The sequence below is a fragment of the Bison bison genome, unplaced genomic scaffold (genome assembly GCF_000754665.1).
Source record: "Bison bison bison isolate TAMUID 2011002044 unplaced genomic scaffold, Bison_UMD1.0 scf7180017864506, whole genome shotgun sequence".
Taxonomy (NCBI): domain Eukaryota; kingdom Metazoa; phylum Chordata; class Mammalia; order Artiodactyla; family Bovidae; genus Bison; species Bison bison.
In genome coordinates, this window is record NW_011495063.1 from 272,934 (window position 1) to 275,335 (window position 2,402).

At 39.9% G+C, this 2,402-nt stretch overlaps 1 protein-coding gene across 1 annotated transcript; it reads right to left on the minus strand.

Moving 5' to 3' along the window:
* Positions 1-395: 395 nt before the first annotated feature.
* LOC104980645 (olfactory receptor 8B3-like) lies at positions 396-1,322 on the minus strand. Its single transcript, XM_010829406.1, has one exon. It carries the CDS (start codon positions 1,320-1,322, stop codon positions 396-398), a length of 927 nt encoding a protein of 308 aa, XP_010827708.1.
* Between the last annotated feature and the right edge of the window lie 1,080 nt (positions 1,323-2,402).

Genomic DNA, 2,402 nt, shown 5'->3' on the forward strand with positions numbered 1-2,402 from the left:
GATGCTAAAGCTGAGACTCCAGTACATTGGCCACCTCATGCAAATAGTTGACTCATTGGAAAAATCTCTGATGCTGGGAGGGGTTGGGGGCAGGAGCAAAAGGGGACAACAGAGGATGAGATGGCTGGATGGCATCACTGACTCGATGGATGTGGATTTGGTTGAACTTCGGGAGTTGGTGATGGACAGGGACGCCTGGCGTGCTGCAATTCATGGGGTCACAAAGAGTCAGATACGACGGAGCGACTGAACTGAACTGTACTGAAAGACTCAAATTTCCTTTATCAGGTTAAGGAAAAAATAGGATCAGAAAGATGCAACAAATAATATATAATTGAAACACAGAATCTCGTTGTCATATAACCAACTGCACAGACAGATACTTTTGATCAAAACTATCTCTTATTCAGGTTTTTTTTCAGAGCGAGCTTAACATCTTTGTTCCTCAAGCTATAAATTAAAGGGTTCAGTAAGGGAACGGTATTAGTATAAAAGACAGAAGAAATTTTCCCCTCATCTTTGGATCCATCAGAAGATGGTTTGAGATACACAAATGCACTTGACCCAAAGAACAAGGAAACAGCAATTATGTGGGAAGTGCAGATGCTAAAGGCTTTGGATCTTCCTTCCATTGACTTGATGTGGAGGATGCTGGAAAAGATGAGACCATAAGAGACAAAGATGGTGAGACTGGGCACAATGATATTGATGCCCACCACAATGAAAATTACCAGTTCATTGACATGGGTACTTGTGCAGGAGAGTTGGAGAAGAGGGAGCACATCACAGAAAAAATGGTTGATGATGTTTGCATCACAGAAAGTCAGTGTCAACATGTTTCCGGTGTGAGCCATGGCACCAGAAAATGCCATCAAGTAAGAACCAAGGACAAGGCTGGAACACACTTTAGGGGATATGATAACATTATACAAAAGTGGGTTACAGATGGCCACATAGCGATCATAGGCCATTGATGTCAGCACATAGATTTCAGAAATAGCAAAAAAGCACAAAAAGTAAAGCTGGGTCATGCACCCCATGTAAGAAATAATATTACTCTTTGATATAAAGGTAACCAGCATTTTTGGTGTAAACACAGAAGAATAACAGAAATCTATGAAGGACAAGTTAAAGAGGAAAAAGTACATGGGGGTGTGTAGATGTGAATTCATCCCAATTAAAGTTATCATGCCCAAGTTTCCCAACACAGTGACTGTATATATTACTAGGAACAGGAAGAACAAGGGGAGTTGGAGATCTGGTTGGTCTGTTAATCCCAACAGAAGGAATTCAGTCACAAATGAACCATTTCCAGAAGCCATTCTTCTCTAAGAGAATCTGGACAGAAGAGAAAGAATTACACAGAGAAAAATTCAACTTTCCCACAATATCTGTTCTCCAAAGAATGCTGCATGCACTTGTAAGATCTGAGACCTGACCAATGTGGACCATAGTCTATTTTACCATTATCATGAAACTGAGTGACTTGGGCATTCTTTCATTAGTCTTTATAAGCTGTATGAGCAAAAACTATCAGAACTTAGCCTGTAGCATGAAGCACTTTGGTTCCATATGCAAACATGACTGCTGTAAAAACCACAGGATTGTGGAGAAGTTTGGATCAGGACATAGTCACCCTTCTCTCTTTCATCAATTCTTCTTTCACATGATCCTTCTCTTCACAGTAAAATTGGAGGCAGCAACCCCACCAACCTGGTACTGACCTCCAACACATATTAGACTTGGTGGAGTAAGAATCAAGTAGATTTTCTAAACCAAAACTAAGGGACCAGAATCTAGGAGGGATTAAGTTACTGCTCCATGTCACAAAGTAAAAAAACATAAAGAAGAGTGAGATGTCCTTTGATGGAACTGATTGAGATAACTCATTCTCTGAATGAAATAACATCTTTAAACTTTCCCAGCACCCTTCCTTTAACATATTCTTCTGCCAGTTTCACTGAATCCCAGGGCTACAAAAATAAAAGTCATCTATCTTAGCTCCCTGAACATCCATCACAAAAGGCTGGCATTAATATCAGTGGGATTCAGATACTCACCTTTCTTAGGCCATCAACCTTGCTATTTCCTTAACCTGATTTCTTACCCCCATGTCTTGGAAAAGCAACTTCAGCCTCTGAGGCTTTATTTCCTTTGTTTCTAAGAGGATTCAGCCTACACTTAATGTCTGATATGCCCCATAAATTTTTCAGAACTACAGCTCATAATTTTTGAGCAAATTGAGTTTTTATTATTATCATCTTTGCCACTTTGTAAGTCACAGAAGATTTAATGTGAGTGTAATGATGTCATACACTCAGTTATCCCAGGGCAGAAGCTTGCTAGACACTTCCCCAAGGAAACATTCTAAATGTAATAGGGACCTGAGGGGATTTTATTTA

What these genes read in the sequence shown, in the direction of transcription:
- LOC104980645 (XM_010829406.1), bottom strand. Translation starts at nt 1,322, where the DNA reads ATGGCTTCTGGAAATGGTTCATTTGTGACTGAATTCCTTCTGTTGGGA.